The sequence below is a fragment of the Cydia pomonella genome, chromosome 7 (genome assembly GCF_033807575.1).
Source record: "Cydia pomonella isolate Wapato2018A chromosome 7, ilCydPomo1, whole genome shotgun sequence".
NCBI classification, from domain to species: Eukaryota; Metazoa; Arthropoda; class Insecta; order Lepidoptera; family Tortricidae; genus Cydia; species Cydia pomonella.
Window position 1 is genome coordinate 2,408,112 of NC_084709.1, and position 16,530 is coordinate 2,424,641.

Genomic DNA, 16,530 nt, shown 5'->3' on the forward strand with positions numbered 1-16,530 from the left:
TGAGCTTTTAAGAATGACATCACATTAACACTAATCTCTTTGACAAAGCGTATCGTTTAAGAATCCACATTGACTCGTGGTAACGGTATTTTAGAATAATAGGCTTCGTTGAACGGTTCCTTCTAATTACATACTATGCAGGCTGGCCAAAACATAGATAATTACTTTGACTCAAAAAATAATATTCTTCTTACCTACTTACACGGTATTTCCAAATATCATTAAAACCGAAAACTACAATCATTTAAGATTCCCCAGTAAGCTCGGTTTTCCATACAAACTTAGTTACGCTCTCATTTTCAAACGACTAGCTAGATTGCTCTGAAAATATGTACTTACAATAAGATAATTATCTAGTCCTGTAATTAGTATATGTAGCTCCATAGTTAAAAAATACAGCGAATTAAAGTTTTTCATACAAAACATGTTTTGCTCTATTTCGTTTGTTCTATAAACTGGAGCTACATAAACTATTTACAACACTAGATACACCTCATCTCATTATATGTGCAAAGTTTCATTACAATACAACACGTAGTTTTAAAATGAGAACGAAACTCCGTTTGTGAAAGTGGAATTCGGTCGAGCTTCATGCGGACACTTAACTGAAACAAAGTGTATATTACCTTTAAAATTTTTTGACGACCGGTTTGGCCTAGTGGGTAGTGACCCTGCCTACGAAGCTGATGGTCCCGGGTTCAAATGCTGGTAATGGCATTTGTTCGTGTGATGAGCATGAATATTTGTTCCTGAGTGATGGGTGTTTTCTATGTATTTAAGTATTTATAAATATTTATATATTATATATATCGTTGTCTAAGTACCCTCAACACAAGCCTTATTGAGCTTACTGTGGGACTTAGTCAATTTGTGTAATAATGTCCTATAAATAAATAAATATTCCCCTCTGACATTTGATTCACAAATGAAAACGTTTGTTAAAATTATCAACGAAAAAAAGTTGTCAACGTATTTTTACCTATTACTGCTAAATATCATTCATGCTTTGTTTTCATAAAATTAGCTCAAAAGTATTTAGGGTTTATAGTTGAGTGCCGGGAACCCGCTTGGCGAGTTCTCTGTTCGTAGTCGCTTTCCTCTACAAAGCGGGAATACGCTGGTATTGGCTATGAGCTTAGCGCTAGGAAAACTTTGGCAGTGAATGTTTTAAACTTCAAAATGTTGATATATAGATATATACTTATTGGCCAACGTTAAAACCACTCGTATTATGCATATATACATATACGCCTATTTCCCGGAGGGGTAGGCAGAGACCACGGATTTCCACTTGCTACGATCCTGGCATACCTCTGTCGCTTCCTTAACTTTCATAACATTATTCATACACGCTCGTCGGTTTAGGGTGCTCTTAACCTGGCCTTTCTTCAGGATTTCCCCGATTTGATCAGAGAAAGTCCGCCGAGGTCTACCCCTTCCAGCTCCCTCTTCTACTTCTCCCTTATACACTCTCTTTGTTAACCTCCTTTCACTCATTCTTTCCGCGTGTTCAAACCATCTCAACATACCTGTCTCAATTTTTGTCGTATTATTACTACTCGCTATTAAGAAGCTTTTTGGTCAAAAATAAACCTAATAATCATATAACCCACAGGCAGTTTTACTAAGAAATAAAAAAAACCAGCCAAGAGCATGTCGGGCCATGCTCAGTGTAGGGTTCCGTGGCTATTCGTCCGTCACAATAGACCTTGAACGGGTGCTATTAGTATGTATCATGTTATTCATGTACCCACATAACAAGAAAAAGGAAGTATTTATGTCCACAGCGCTTAGTAGGTACGCCTTTTTACTATGAAGGGAAGACTTTTTGTGATAACGCAAAAACGGCTTAACTGATCATGTTTGCAATAATTACCATTGTTGGAGACCCTTAAGTATTTCGTTTCGAAAGACCTACGAGTACATATCTAACACCTCCCCACACCATAAACTTAAAGCAAAAAAAAAAACCTCCCCACCTTACATGTAGGATTTAGGATGTTTATTTAGATTTTATTCTACGATTCTGTTGGATTCATTGATTTCTATATTCATTCCAAATTGCAGCTTTCTAGAACAAACGATCACAGAGCAAAGCCTCGGACAGACAGACAGACAGATGGATATAGTGAAACTATAAAGGTTACTAATTGACTATGGAACCCTAAAAATGGTTCATTCATAAAGTAGCGATGCACTTTTGCAGCTGATGAATGTACGTAAACTTTCTGCCCAGTTTTGGGTGACGTTTTGCAAGTTATCTATGCTGTAATTTAACTCACTTTGCACAATTCTATTTATAATAATATTATTTTTATACTCTATAGGTACTGTGTGCTCCAAAATATAATATTCTCTTTATTTATCTTGGGTCGTAGGTTAGGCATTTTATAATATGAATATAAAAGTAAAATACAAAAATAATATAAAATACATAATTATAAACACATTATAAAAACGGAACCTAGGGTGCCGCCAGCAGCGGGGCAGGGCCTAAGCTGCCGGTGGTCAGGGCCGCAGACAGTGGAACGGCCGGACTATCCGCGCCGTGTCCAAGATCACCGCCTCTGCATATTATTATTATTATTTATAATAATTCAATGTTTATTGAGAACAATAACAACTGCATCAATAAATTGCTCTGATATTTAGATTAAAATGATATTTGTAAAACTTAACAATTTAAAAGTGCTTGTTGCTAGGCCTTTTATAATAAAAAATATAATAATATTGACATTGACTTTAATGGGGATACATCCGACCCACATTTATCTTATACCTTTAAACGAGCAATTCTTGTATATATATTTCTGTGATCTCGGAAACGGCTCTAACGATTTCGCTGAAATTTGGTATATGGGGGTTTTTGGGGGCATACAATCGATCTAGATTAGTCTTATGTTTGGGAAAACGCGTGTTTTCGAGTTTTCATGTGTTTTTCTTTCGACGCAGAATATGGTCGCTAATTTCGTGTCGCCGGCCACTGTCTGTCTGGTCCAGCGGGTTAAGACGCGGTCGGCTAGAAACGAGTGTTACGGGTTCGAATCTCGCCCGGTGACTAACTTTTGTTTTTTTTTTATATATGTTCAAGTTTTTTTTTTTAATTTTTATTGTTTTAGACAAGTTTAATTTAGTAAAAAAATGTAGTTAAGATTATCACCTATACACCACCATATAACAATAAATAGTTATAACCGAGCAAAGCTCGGGCGCCCAGGTACTAAGTACTTAATGGAAAAAGCGAATGCTTCGAGGGAGGCAAAAGTTCTAGAAAATAATGAAATAAAGAGAAGAGACAGCCGGCCAGGCTGTCTTAGCGTTCAAGTTACTTTAACGAGCTGGACACACCAGCCAAAGTCCTAGACATTGATAGATGAGAAAACTAGATACTTTGCCTTAGTCAGGTTAACAACATCAACGTTCAAATAAAGTTTTTTTCTTTAGAGGTTGTCTAGCGATCGAAAAACAAATTATTTACCCATTCAATATAATATTATTTACGCACAGCCTAGTCAAAATCGCTCACCACGATTAATGAGGCGTATGAATAGAAAATAGTATTAGTAGACAATCGTGATATAATAGAGAGCTTTTCAGTCGAGTACAGCAAGCTTGCTGAGTTGCCTAAGTAAGGTAATCGATTGAAAAGTACACAAATATTAAAGGCAGTCATTTTCCACTTTTAAATTTATCGTATCGTATCGTTTCTGCTTTGTTAGAAATTAATTTAGTATGGGTAGCACATCGTTACTGGTGAATTTCCAATATGACTTGAAGCTCCGTCTAAGAAGTGCATCGTTCTTACTGTAGATATCGCTAGGTTCCCCTAGACCCATATGGTAGGAATATTTGCTGGCTATGGATGAGATCTTGGTGGCTCAGATGGTAGAGCGCTGGAGTGTCGATCCAAAGGCCGTGAGTTCAAGTCACACTAAGGCAATAATATTTCCACTTTTAAATTTATTCTAAGCTTAATAGCATCGTTCGCGGACGTTTCTGCTTATTAACAATTAATTTATACAACTCCTCTTCTTCCTCGCGTTGTCCCGGCATTTTGCCACGGCTCATGGGAGCCTGGGGTCCGCTTGACAACTAATCCCAAGATTTGGCATAGGCACTAGTTTTTACGAAAGCGACTGCCATCTGACCTTCCAACCCAGAGGGTAAACTAGGCCTTGTTGGGATTAGTCCGGTTACACAACTATTGTATACAATACTTTCTCTACAAGTCATCTAAATTAATAAGTACTTTTTTTTAATATAAAACCTAAATAAATTTGTGAAAATTGGTATATCAGTAGACAAAAAATGTAGTATAAAAGACCTAAACGCGTTAAGTCCTCCATTTAGTCTTTTCTATGAGAGCGTGGCGGCACGTGATTAGTCAATGTCTTTTATAGTTGACTACAGCGTATTGAAATGAATATTATAGTTGAGTTGGGAGCCCATAATACGAAATCTTGATTCAACCATTACAGTCGACGAGTAGAAAAAAGGTTGTTTTCTGTTCCTGGTTAAAAATATCCTTTTTTGGCTATGCTCTCCAGTGGATAGTGAACGACATTTATTCACACAAATGTACTCTCTATTTTCTTTCCTAGATATCGGCATTATGCAAAATACATTTCAAGATTTTTTATGTATTACCCCCATTTATTTTATGAGCTATGCCCCTTCGTTTGGCTTTTTTCGATTTTTTGATTACCTAAGTATTATAAGTTAGGAGCGAAAAACATACCTATTCTATGTACAATTAAAAAATCTCCTAACTGATATAATAATTAACAAAATTGAACGAAATCAAACTACTCTGGTAAATACTTTCTGGTCCCGCTTAATATAAAACCGTATATATATGACGATAAATACGTAACCATCGACACGAGAAGAATACCTTTGTTAGTAGAAAAAGACGTGAGGTAGGTGTAGATATACTGTCCCAAAGGCCAACTTTAATCTTAAACTAAGCAATGGAGATAACCATCGGGCCATCAACTATAACAATTAGGCTATCAAACATCCCACTGTTTCCTTACGGAAATAAAACAATTATCTTCTTTTCCAGGACCATGGATCCAGAGCAGGTTATGGAGGAGATGGACTCCTCTACTCCTGGAGTCCTGATATCCTCCAGTGATAACAGGACACTGAATGCCACCAACGCTACTGACATCAACTACTATTACTTCTATGAGGTAAGCTTTGCGTAACTTTGGTTTTATGAAAGTTGGTTTACGTAACTTTGGTTTTATGAAGGTTGGTTGGTTGGTTTTAAGAGTTTTATGAAATTGAAAAATCGTTAGCAACTGCAAATGAAGTAAGAATCATCTCCTAACGAAAATTTCGATTCGATTAAATCAAAGTTCGTGCCAATGACTTTCAGAACAGGAACGTGCACACAGTCGCACTTCTCGCTCACTACATACAAAATCTTATCTGTAATGACGACATAAATACATAGAATATGACACACGTCAAAGACAAATCTTGCACACCTCGATCTCTTTTTGTGTATGGACGAGTCACAATATGTACAGTTGTACCTATGCTTCGGCAGAAGGGAAATAGTACAGTGAGAGAAGTCGCTTTTGGATAGACTTAATTTAAAAAAATAATTGAAGTAATATAATTATTTTTACCGCATTTTAGTTATTTAAATGTTACATTCTAAATAAATAAATGTGCTATAGAGACCAAAAATTGTCCTCTTTCTTTTTTGGCAAACAAGCATACAGCCTGCCTGATGATAAGCAGCCACCGCAGCCTATGGACGCCTGCAACTCCAGAGATGATACATGCGCGTTGCCGATCCTTTAAAAACCAGTACACTCCTTTTTTGAAGAACTCCATACTGTAGACGCTCGGGAAAACCTCGGCAGGGAGCTCATTCCACAGCCGGAGCGTCCGCGGGAGGAATTTCCTCTTAAACAGCACAGACTGACACGTGACAGGTGTTCAATATTAAAAATGAACTGTCAAGGGGAATGCCATTGGACGCACACCCCCTTATTCATAAACGTGTACTAAAGTTACGCTGCCGCTAATCATCGTTTGTCCCTTTCCATCTTACCAATACGTCGGAAAGGGACAAACGATGATTAGCGGCATCGTAACTTTAGTACACGTTTATGAATAAGGGGGACAAGGTATAACACAACTTTACGTTAACGTTTTTGGATAGTTATTATATTGTATGCATTCCTAGGCGTCGTAGTGTCTCACTGTAATACTTTGTAATGTTTGAATAAAAAAAAAGGTACCTGAAGCGTCCGTGTCATAACATTGATGATTTCCAATGTACTTCGAGACTTTGGTGTCGTGTATCGGCAGCTCATGGTAGACTTTACAAGCCTGTTAGGCAACAGTAGCCGTTTAGAATCACAGGAACATGTATGTATAATATGCTTTAGTGCAACCGACTATTAAATGCAAATTGTTACACCAGCCACTGAAATTAAATGTTGTATAGCAAAAAAAATACTCTCCCAAACATTTTGGCTAGCTGATGTTGGTATCTTGTAAGGGTCAATTTTTTTATCGCGTTTTCGGGGTTGGTTTCATAGTAAAAGTCGCTCAGTATGGCCTATACAACGTGTAAGGATACTGTTTAGATTATATAGATATTTTGTCATTATAATACATTTTTCTAGATTAAATAAGCTAACTATACTATTAAAAGTATTTGTAACGATCGATCGCGTGAAGAGTCACGTGATCGATCCCTCCATCTTAAATATTGAACGAGCATTCGGGAGGTGACATTGGAACGATGACAGTCGATGCAAATTACAAGTGGTTACGTTGATCGTATTATTAGCAGGTCAGTACGTTTTGTTTTGTTAGAACTCGAGACAATATAATTGCTTGTCTAAGCGTACTACTGTCGTGTGGTTAGTTAGATTGGAAGAGGTTATATTCATTGTGCCAAATAAATGTATTTTGATCACACCTACCGTTCTTTTAATATTATGGTTAGACCCCTTATAAACGTGTACCAACCCCAGTTTCAATGGCTGGTGTAACACGTTGTATAATTATTTTGAATGTGCCTGCTATTTTTAGACAGGATTGACTAATCGACAAACGAAATCCTAGAAATATTAAGAAATATTTTTAATCGTTCCTAAAAATAGTCCATTCAAAAATAACTATAAGGTTTTGGTTGTCATGAAATTAGTTTTTATTCATATTCATATTTATTTAGTATATATATGATACATTACACGTCAAGAAATTAAGATAAGATTAACACTTAAAACATTTTCGATCATTATTAATAGTTTATTAATATAATTATTAATATAAATCATTAAAATAAAAAATAATAAAAAATAAAAATAAAAATAAAAATAGTTTATTTACCAAAAATTTTACAAAATTTCCTTAACCTATGACTGCCACACTAGGCTAAGCCTGTGTTGTGGAGTCAGATTGGAAACAATACTAATTTGAATTACATCCTACGCTGAAGTTTTGGTTTCATAATAGGTTACTAATAGTAAAACATTTTTGATACTAACAACATTATACTAATAATACAATAACAAATAACATCATTATATTAATAATACAATGGTTAGGTAAGTATTTTTTTCTGTTCTTTAAAATAGAATCTTAGACTTAATTATATGGCTTCAACGACCGGTCTAGCCTTTGACGACCGCTCTGGCCTAAGTGGGTAGTTACCCTGCCCATGAACCCGATGGTCCTGGATTCAAATCCTAGTAAGGGCCTTTATTCGTGTGATGAGCATGGATATTTATTCCGCAGTCATGGATGTTTTCCATATATTTTATAAATAATTATATATTATACACCGTGTTTTTATTGAATTCCGATAACTTCGAAGTATCGGTAAGAACGTTAAGGGAAACTAAATGGAATAGTTAATAAAAAAAAAGTAATTAAATGTTGCATATAGCGTTGTTGTAACACGGGCATAACATTTAACTCAACCAAACAATTGAAAAGTGTGACATATCAATGTCATTTCGAACATCAATCGTCCGAGATAGTATTTACATTTAGTAGCAAATGTATTATCTCATACTAAACACTAATCAATATGTAATCAGCCCCTAATGCAAGTGTACACGCTCGTAAGGGCCTTATAAGATAAAAATTTAATATTGATTATCTCCGAAATGGAGTTAATTAGAATACCGATGTCTTTGAGTAAGTTACTTAATTTAAGCTCAGGGATGCACCCTTGAAATTAACGGAAATCAAAAAAACACGCTGTATATATGAGCTTACTGTGGGACTTTGGTCAATTTGTGTAATAATGTCCTATAATATTTATTTATTTATTATATCACGAAAAGAAAAACGCGTAGTATTAGGTAATCAAAAGGCAGACCCAAAAAAGAGAGGCCGTGTAATTACTCCACCGACAAAAGCATAGCTAATAAGTGGATAATTAAGACAATAATGATGTCTGAGTTCTCTGTATACATATTTCCTTTTCCTGGACTACTAAACCAATTTTAGCTCACAACCCTCTATTCCAGATAGAATTAAGAGGGAAGTATATACTACCTACTCCTCCATACAATAAGAGAAAATGTTTTTCCACTTCTAAATATTTTCCATCCTCTATGTTTTTTTTTGTATGTATCAATCAAAAACTAGGTTTAGGGTAGGTTTTATAGGTTTTCCGTTTTTTTTCAAAATTTGCAATAAAAATAAAAATAAAATTTAAAGTGAAACCTATACCGTCACAACTGCCACAAGTGACCATGATGTACGAGTTACATTGCCCCTCGAAATATTTTCAAAAATTAATTATGATCTGGTAGTTATTTTTTTTATTATTATTAATCATTTATTTCAAATAACAAGGATTCATAATACACGGTTAGTAACATAATAGCTCATTATCTTATTATATCTACGTTAGTATTCTTATATCTAAGGTTTATACATTGCTATGACTATGTACACAAATAAATACTCCAATGCAACAGTGCGCACATCACCCCACTACTTGAGCATTGTTAGAGATGTGCACACTGCAGCAATGTCGTATATAAGGACAATCAATCCTATCCGCCATGGCCAGGATGGTGTTGCGGCTATCCCGCACCCGCCGCACCAGGGACGCGCATTTCTTTCTAATTGTTGCATAAAAGCAGTCAACTCTCGCTTCCGCAAACATCCCTGATGCGCTGCAGAAGCAGCGGGGCAGCCGCATCAACACCCTGAACGCATTATTATATTGTACGCGTACGGCAGTATAAGTTTTTCGAGTGTAGTTTACCCACAGGCTGCTCGTGTAAAAAGATGTGCAATAAGCTTTTTTTAACTTCGTTGGAACAACGAGCAAACCTGCGGGCCAACATATTGGCTCTCACCGACATCGCTAATACTAAATAAAAAAATCTTTCAGAATTCTTTTATAGCACTAAAACCTACGTCTAATTTAAGTTTGCGGGAATAACAAAAATAAGGCCTACCACTAACATCGACGTTCGAAAATTGCGAGCATCATTCTCTTTTACTCCAATTAAGGTGAAATTACAGTGACTTCTCTGTCCCGCAATCTGCGAACTTCGGTGTTCGCGATATGCCCTCAGGTTTAATTACCACTAGCCCAGTGTCTACAGTTTGCTTTTGTATTCGTTCACGTTGTATCGAAATCGAAGTTGTTTGCTGTTGACGAAGTTGTTCACAGTAAAGATTTCGAATGTCTGGTTCTGTGTAGGAATTTTACGAATATTCGCATTCGCATTCGTATATATGAATATTCGCATTATCTTAAACATTCTCATCGATATTCGCATTCGCATCTAAAGAAGCGAATGTTTTGCTAATGCGAATATAGAAGGTCGTGTCGTGTCTCGTCGACTCGCGTAGGGCAGTGCGCGCAAACTGTTTTCATTTTGACCACTCGATAGGATTTTACAACACTCTATTACATTCCGTTCTAAGGTAACTCTTAAAACTAGCAGATTTTTTTCTAATTAGGAATACTAATAACAACTACATATTCCCTAACATTCGTATTTGCATCCGGACATTCGGATTCGCATTCGCGAATGTGTACAATGCGACGTTCGTGACATTCCTGATTCTGTGATCTATCTTTATCTGAAATGAAATATAGGAACGTATATTTTTTAACATACCTTTTTGGTATATTTAAAAAATAAATAATTTGATTTGACGAATAACGTGTGGGTAACGACAAAGTGCCCATGTTGAAGGACAGACATTAGATGGGGCGTAAAATCGGCACACCCAACACGCCCAAAAACGTCAACGTCATAACATGAAAGGTTTAATCGAGTAATGGACACTTAGCACGGTCTCGCGATAACCATAGGACATACGAGTAGATACGCGATAACTGTGGGATATAGATAGCTTATCGTGATTGAAAGGCTTTTAACTGAAATTTTGGGAGTTGATATGAGAAGACGTGTGTTGACAAGTAATTAACAAACCTTGTTATCAATTGTTCGATTTATTGAAGATCAGGGTTGGCAATATCTACTGTACGGAACCCTAACTTCGTCGTTGGTGCTTCTCTCAAGTAAAATAATAATTTGAGAGGGAAAAATAGCTTTGCGATCCTAACGAAATAACGGTACTTTTTCTAAGAAATTCCATTTCGGGAGAAAACGGTTTCCACTGACTAAATCTTAACAAATCACTTTGATTTTGATGTCGTTCGCTTTAACATAATATAGTCTAGGTTTATAGGTTTCGCTTTTTGTATTGCATAATTTGAAAAAGAGCACCTATAAACCTAGTCTTTCATTGTGTCAATGACATTTAAAAATGGAGAATAGAAAATTAACATTTACTCAGTGTGTAAGCTGTAGTCCTGCTCACGTCTCATGAATTACTGTGTATATGTTATATATTAACACTAAAATTCGCATTTCAAAATATCTTCCACACTCAAATTTATTTACGTAGGTATAATAGAGAATTATCTCTTTTTATAAAACTGCTACTCAATTTCTCCAAAATATCAAAAATGCACAACGTTAATATTCAAGTTTTCACTTCTGCCGGCACTCCCGGAGTACAACCCGTTGTTTTTAGCAATGAACTGCTAGTGAGCTTCGTAAAAATCGCCGTATTTTGTCTCCAGGTGGCGCAGTTCACCGTGATGTGGGTGCTCTTCATATCGATAGTGGTCCTGAACGCGTCAGTTATCGCGGCGCTGCTCTGCACCAACGCCAGGAAGAGCAGGATGAACTTCTTCATCATGCAGCTAGCTATTGCCGGTAAGTAGGTTACTTATATATTTAATTAACCTGAAATAGATGTCAGATATTTAAAAAAAAGTGACACATCCCTCCAGTGTTCCTCCGGATCCGAACGCGTCTTTACTTTAGCTTACATAGCTCACGGGTCCTCCATACGATGGCGCTGGTCCAGTGAGATGATGGCCATACGATAGTTAAAATGCAACTAGAGTCAGATAAACATAAGGTAGCAACGTTCACGATAGCGGCATTCAGTTATCTCGTTCTATCTATCTATTCGTTTTCCAAGAAGGACGTGGAAGCATTAGCCGCTGCAGTAATCTTTCTCCCAGATATAGTTCTAAAACCTGCACTTCATGATGAGGCCACGTAGCCGTCATTTTTAAACAAAAAAAAAAACTGCGTTCGGAAACAACGCCTTCGGAATGGGCCACATGTATGCGTACTGCCATCGCTGGCCCACTTTAATGTGCTGACGAAAAACTGACACCGTAGCCATCCTATCGCCATCCCGTCGCGCTATAAGCCATCCGAAACCTGTACCCTCTCTACACGTTGGCCCATTTTAGTGGGCCAACATGATGGTGCATCGTATAGAGAAAACAGAACGTCCTGGACCTCTAGCTACCTACCCCATCAGGGCGGTAGCCATCCCATTTTCTAGAGTAGATATGTATCAAACAGTCCCAATGGAAATATAAGGCGTCACAAAATAAATATCAATGTAGGCATTAGTTAATAAGAAGTCATATAGCTAAATAAGGCAAAAAAAAACATATATATAGACGAGCCCAAAAATAGACGTTTTCTTCAACACTGGACAAATAAAATAATCTTCGAAACAACTGACGCAAATATACTTAAATGCCATTAATTTTGTCCTAATATTATCATTAAAAGCAGTATAATACCCAAAAACTGTAGTTTGACAGTCTTAGTCACCCAAGTGTAACTCATTAAGGATTCCTTTGAAAACTAACTGATTGAAATTGAAACATCTAAAGCAAAACTTTCGTGGGTTGACAAAGGCAGGCAAATCATTTAAATATTCTGTTTATGGTTAAGGACTTAATACTGTAAGTAATAGCAAATTTTGGACAACTTTGATACCTACTGCTTGTTATTCAGCTTTTAGACATAGACATAGACATAGAAAATTTTTATTCAACATCACATGAAATGGCAGAGTTAACAGACAGTGACATTTAATACAAATAAGCCTTAAATTCAGACTTAAAAACTAAGAAATTGAGTTGTATATATGAGGGAGAAATATTCATGAGTGTTAAAAAGGAGCTTGCCTCAGCATAGTGTTGCAGTGTATTTACTACAACGCTGGTAGCTGGTAGCTGGTGGTGGTACGCTGGCTGGGTTTTAGTATTCTTCTATCGGTTTTACTGATTTCCTGATTTGCATAAGTAAATATCTGTTACGGACAGCATGGACCCCTACCGAGACGAATGCTCGGACGGTACAGACCCGGGCCGGAAAGAATTACCTAACGCGTAAAACTAGATAAAATAGCTATAGGGTGCCTAGCTATAGGATAGAAATAAGTTGACACAAGCACACTTTGTATGATTGACTTATCGGTCGATTGACTAGAAACAGGATAAAATTGTAGTCGCTATGAAAATAGCGTTTTGTGTCAGCTTGTTACGTGACGTCATCACCGCGGGTGAGCGGCCGGTGCGATCGCTGCGGAAGCCGGAAGCGTACTGAGCGGCGCGGAACTCGGTGCGCGGTATTTATATGTTCGGGCCGAGGCGACCCAATTTCACCTGATTTCTCCCAAGTTAGGCTTTCCCCAGGGATCGTAGTGACCTGTATAGATAGAAAATAGGGTTAGCTATCCGTAGACACAAGCATTGTAAGCATTGGGCCTAGAATTATCGAGATATTAAGACTTAAAGTTATTTTTGTATGGAGTTGAACTATCGATAGAGATAATTCTTATATTTATGAATATTTTCAGCTGAAACTTGTATAATAGGGTAGATCTTCGTAAATGCTTTCTAAAAAGGTACGGTTCATCACTGAAAACCTCAGGGTTCCCGAGATAAACCCGAAAAGGTGGTTAAATACGGGGAAAGTTCTACGCCCAATGCGAGAAAGAGATAGCACAAGAAAGAGAAGTCCACGTAACGAGGCCATTCTCGAATTATCTGGAGTTACTTTCGAGACCTCGTATTCGCCCTATATAAGCAGGCGAGATACGGCCTACAGTGAGTTAGTACAGTCAGTTCAGTTCAGTTCAAGCGATCGGAAAACAAAAAGGAAAAGTGAGGAAAAAGTGAAAGTGCCCTAAAGTTGTGATCAGTATTAGTGGTAATAGTGGTTTTAGTGCTAGTTACGTGGACCGCTTAGTTATTGTACCTTAGTAAGTACTAGAATAACGTTATAGTGAAAGTGCCTATAGTGTTAGTGTTTTAGTGCTTAAGTTTGGTGCCTAAGGTCTAGACTAAGTGTGTGCTAGTGCTAAATAAATAAGAATTTAATTAAGTGGTGTTTGTTTGACGCTCCAACTACGTCCCACCGTGGGAGGAATTGGATTTCCGAACCAGCAGGCTCCGTAAATAAATATTAAACTGAGTTATCGCTGAGAGCTGACTCCAGGGTGTCCTCTGGCGGATACAGTTTTTGGTCCTTCGAGCCGGATCCTGAAATTCAGTGGGACCCAGTAACTTTCAGTGAGTACAGTGAGTGTCTAATTAGATTCTTATTGGACTAATACTGAACAGTGGAAACAGTGTTGTGTGAATATTGTGTGTGACTGACGAACCGTGCAGTGAACTGTGTTGTGAAGTGTTAATAATGTCGGGAAGTAACTCGAAAATGGGAGTTACAACAAGATCGCAGTCGGACCGCACCAGGAACGAGCGGGAACGTACGACCTCCACGGATACCACGGGTCGCGTATCAGAGGTCGCGGAGCGGGCAACGGACACGTCGGGAGGATCTTGCCAGCGCACCGGGAGGCCGTTAACGACGGCTACCGGAAGGGAGTCGACGGCTAGCCCTCCATCTAGGGGGGAACACCGCGAGGACGTCGAGGGCACCGGGTCCAAGGCCATCGACGAGGAAGCAGAGGCGGGTTCCAAATCTTCGCCGCCGGTACTAGGGAAGGCTAAGGCCGAGGTACCACTGACAAAGGCCGTGAAGATAACTGTCCACAAGGGGCCTCCGCGTTCACCGTCTGTGATCGAGCGGTTTAATCAACGGCGGATTGAGCGACGCCGCGCCGAGCGCGAACAGTTGAGCGCGCAGTCAAGGAGAATGTCGCCCATTTCCGAGGGGGAGAGTAGGGCGGCGGAGGAGAGGCAAGAACCTCCGCGCACCACACCCCTACCTCCAGCATCCTCACCTAAGAAAAACGCACGGAATGAAGAGTCGTCGGTCAAATCTGCATCATCAAGGGGTTCACACATCAGCAGTCTATGTTCAAGCAAAATAAAAGAGCTTCAATATATAAAAGAAAAAAAGAAACTGGAACTGAAGCTCAGGGAGCTCGCTCTGGAACGCGAGATGCTTGACATAGAATATAAGCACCGTCTTAACGTCGTGGTCAACGAATATGGGTCACTTTCGGACACCTCCGTGGCATCATCACGCGGGAGTAGCCCCAAGCGACGAGTACGAGCCGAACCCGAGAGCCGAGTCAGCGAGTGGCTTAATGACATTGGAAAGATCGTCGAGACGCCGCATCGCCCCCACGACGACCCGCCTCGCGTTCGCGTAGAGACGCTACCCGTGCCGACACGGGCCGAGCGCGCCCGATCGCCGCCGCGCGGGCCGCGAACTGAGTACCGATCGCCGCCGCGCCAGCCACGGAAAGGGGATAGATCGCCGCCGCGCAGACCGCGCAATGAATATCGGGCGCCGTCACCGGTAGAGCCGCCGCGACGATCACAATACGAGTACCGTGCGCCGTCGCCCTTAGAGCCAGAAATGGGGCCGTCGCGACCACGCAACGAGTACATGGAGTCACGAACTGAACCACAAAGGGATTACTTCGCGTCAACGCCGTTCACTCCTCATACTAAACTAAGGTCGTCGGTAGAGCCGCCGCCGAGTGACGCGGCTACTGCATTTAATAGGCTCGCCGACCAATTAAGGGACGCCGTACGCACAACGCCGCCAAAACAATGCTACGAGCTGCCACCTTTCTCGGGCAACCCGAACGAGTGGTTATTATTTTATAATGCCTACAGCGAGTCAACTCGACGCTACAATTTTAGTGCATTCGAAAACATGGCAAGACTTCGAAATTGTTTACGTGGGGATGCACGCCAATGCGTGCAACATTTATTATCAACGTCAACACAGCCAGATTTAATAATGAAATTGTTGAAAAAGAACTTTGGAAGGATTGACCTTTTAGTCGATAAAGCGCTAGACGAGCTTAAACGTCTGCCGCCTGTGGGTCCTAGCGCCATAGATTTAAATAACTTTGCTACAAAAGTCGTCAATATAGTAAGCACCTTGTGTGAACTGGATAGTAAAAATTACAGTAACAATCCTTTGTTGGTAAGAGAAATAACCGATCGTCTGAGTCCCCACTTACGAAGCAGATGGTGTGCATATGCCCGAGAAAATATAAAGAATGGTAAATGTGAGCTTATGCTCATGGCGGATTTTCTCATCGATGAAAGCGACGCCGAGTTAGAGTTCTCACACGCTCGGCTACCTACAAGCAATATGAAGAGGAGGGAAACGGCAGCGAAGGAAGCCGCCCGCCCATCAACGACGAACCAACGAGTCCAGGGAAGTAGACGTCCACAGCAGGCGCAGTACCACGCCGAGCAGGCATATACGACGGGTAACGCCGAGGCGCGGCGTGTACCCTGCCTATGTTGCGGCGGTGGCCACAGAACCCCGGAATGCAAGCGGATCTTGGCCATGGACATAGGAGCTAGATGGGACTGGGCCAGGAGTAACACAATATGCTTCAGATGCCTAAACAGCAAGCATAGAAAAACTAAGTGCCATAACAAACCTTGTGGAATCGACGGATGCACTTTTAGGCATCATAAGTTGCTGCACGAGGGAAAGACGCAGGAAGTGACGCGTGAACGCCGGCCGCCAGTGTCCCGCGCGGCCGCGCCCTCTTCGCAGCCCACCGCCAGCCTAGGGTCCGGACATACGCCGGCGGTTATAGCACAAGAGCCGGACACTGTTACGAACACTACGGAGCATGTGAATAACACAACCACGGTGTTCCTCAAAATGGTTCCCGTCACCGTAGAGGGTCCCAAGGGGAAGGTGGACACCTACGCTATGTTGGACGACGGGTGCACTATAAGCCTAATTC

General features: G+C 39.8%; 1 protein-coding gene across 1 annotated transcript in view; it reads left to right on the forward strand.

Annotated features, from left to right (window-relative positions):
- Window positions 1-4,364: 4,364 nt before the first annotated feature.
- Window positions 4,365-16,530, forward strand: part of LOC133519612 (cardioacceleratory peptide receptor-like) — an 84,038-nt gene continuing 71,872 nt past the window's right edge. Inside the window, exons 1-2 of the mRNA XM_061853648.1 lie at window positions 4,365-5,195; window positions 11,102-11,237. Coding sequence (XP_061709632.1) covers window positions 4,971-5,195; window positions 11,102-11,237 — 361 coding nt within the window. The 5' untranslated portion in view covers window positions 4,365-4,970. The remainder of the gene's footprint in view (window positions 5,196-11,101; window positions 11,238-16,530) is intronic.